General features: G+C 37.2%; 1 protein-coding gene across 1 annotated transcript; it reads left to right on the plus strand.

Annotated features, from left to right (window-relative positions):
* The first annotated feature begins 6 nt into the window (after window positions 1-6).
* LOC109588397 (beta-1,4-galactosyltransferase galt-1-like) lies at window positions 7-978 on the plus strand. Its single transcript, XM_020004569.1, has one exon. It carries the CDS (start codon window positions 119-121, stop codon window positions 827-829), a length of 711 nt encoding a protein of 236 aa, XP_019860128.1. The 5' UTR covers window positions 7-118; the 3' UTR covers window positions 830-978.
* The last annotated feature ends 535 nt before the right edge of the window (window positions 979-1,513 follow it).

Raw genomic sequence — 1,513 nt, forward strand, 5'->3', positions numbered from 1 at the left:
TGGTGTTATCCCCATACAAACCATTAAACCCAAGGAATATGATTATAATTTTGGTGTTTGTCTTCATAAAGGGATTGGACCTGATTTCAAGCCTAAGGTACTTCTGGATTATGTGAAGATGCACTTGGCAGTAGGAGCTGAAATAATAACAATATACATACAGACTGGGGCAGAAGGAGTCTATGATATATTACTACCATACATTAATAAAGGAACTGTTGAAGTATTGGACTGGAAGCTAGAGCCCAACATTACTAATGGAGGCTCCCATCATTACGGACAGACTGGGATAATAACTGAATGTCTTTGGCGTAATATATATCGAGTGAAGTACTTGGGTATGAATGATGCTGATGAGTTCTTTATTCCGGTACAACATAAGACAATATCGGAGCTGATGTCTGATATTGATAAAGCTCCTACCGCAACTTTCGGTTTTCAGAATTTCATGATGAAAGGGAATGAGATGCTGCCAAAAGTAGCGAAAGCGTTGAGTTCAAACAGCTGCTCTGAGATAAAGAATGACTCCCTCCCTATTTATTACACGAGAAGCAAAGGCTGTGTCATGAGGGGGCGGTATGTTCAAAAGGCTGTATTTCTTCCTGAAGCCATTTACATTCCGTGGGTCCATCACCTCATCAAGCGGCAGCATCAGAGGAAGGAGTATAAGGAGGAGCTTAGGGTACCAGAGGATAAGGGACTCTCCTATCATTTCAGAGATGGTTGGTATGACCGACCTGATACTAAAAATAGGAAATGTTCTACTCGAACTTACAAGGCTACAGTGATTGAGAGGTACCTCAAGGCAATGACTGGCTGTGATATTTAATGTATTACGTCATATGACAACTAATGAATTTTATACTACTGTTATAGTACTGTTATTAAAACTATTTCATAAACTCTTTTCTATTTCTGATGCAATAATATCTTTGGTAGACATTTTTTGACCTTCAGTTAGTTTGTTCCCCCAAGTCATCCACTGAAGTGATATCTGGAGTGGCAGTAAGGCAGCTATTGATTATCCATAATTATGCTGGTGCATATTTTTGATTTTGGAGTCAATTTTTACAACATGATAAATAAGTCATTTACTATGTTGGCTCCAGTACTTGGCATTTGACAAATACATGTTGCTGCTAATTTGACAAAAATCACTGAACAGTTTGAACTGAGTTCCGGTAAAAGTACTTGACTAAAATTGTTACTATTTTGAATTTTGTGTTCTTTATTATCGTTAAACTGTTAAAGCCGGGTCACCACATTTCATCAAGTAGATCTAATTAGCTAGTTAGTTAATTATAATTTTAGTAAAAGGCTTCAATTTGAGTTCTTATAATGTAACTACCATGTATTTTTTAATGACCTTTTCATTTTTTACACCTTTTATTTCTCCCTCTCTCTCTCCCCCTCTGTATAGTATGGTCAGTTTACAATGGAGACAGTGTTGGGAGCTGCTTTTGGTTCTCGAGTTAAGGCCACCATACACCATGAAACTTGTTTTATGAAACAT

The sequence above is a fragment of the Amphimedon queenslandica genome, unplaced genomic scaffold, assembly GCF_000090795.2.
Source record: "Amphimedon queenslandica unplaced genomic scaffold, v1.1 AMPQUscaffold_12120, whole genome shotgun sequence".
Taxonomy (NCBI): domain Eukaryota; kingdom Metazoa; phylum Porifera; class Demospongiae; order Haplosclerida; family Niphatidae; genus Amphimedon; species Amphimedon queenslandica.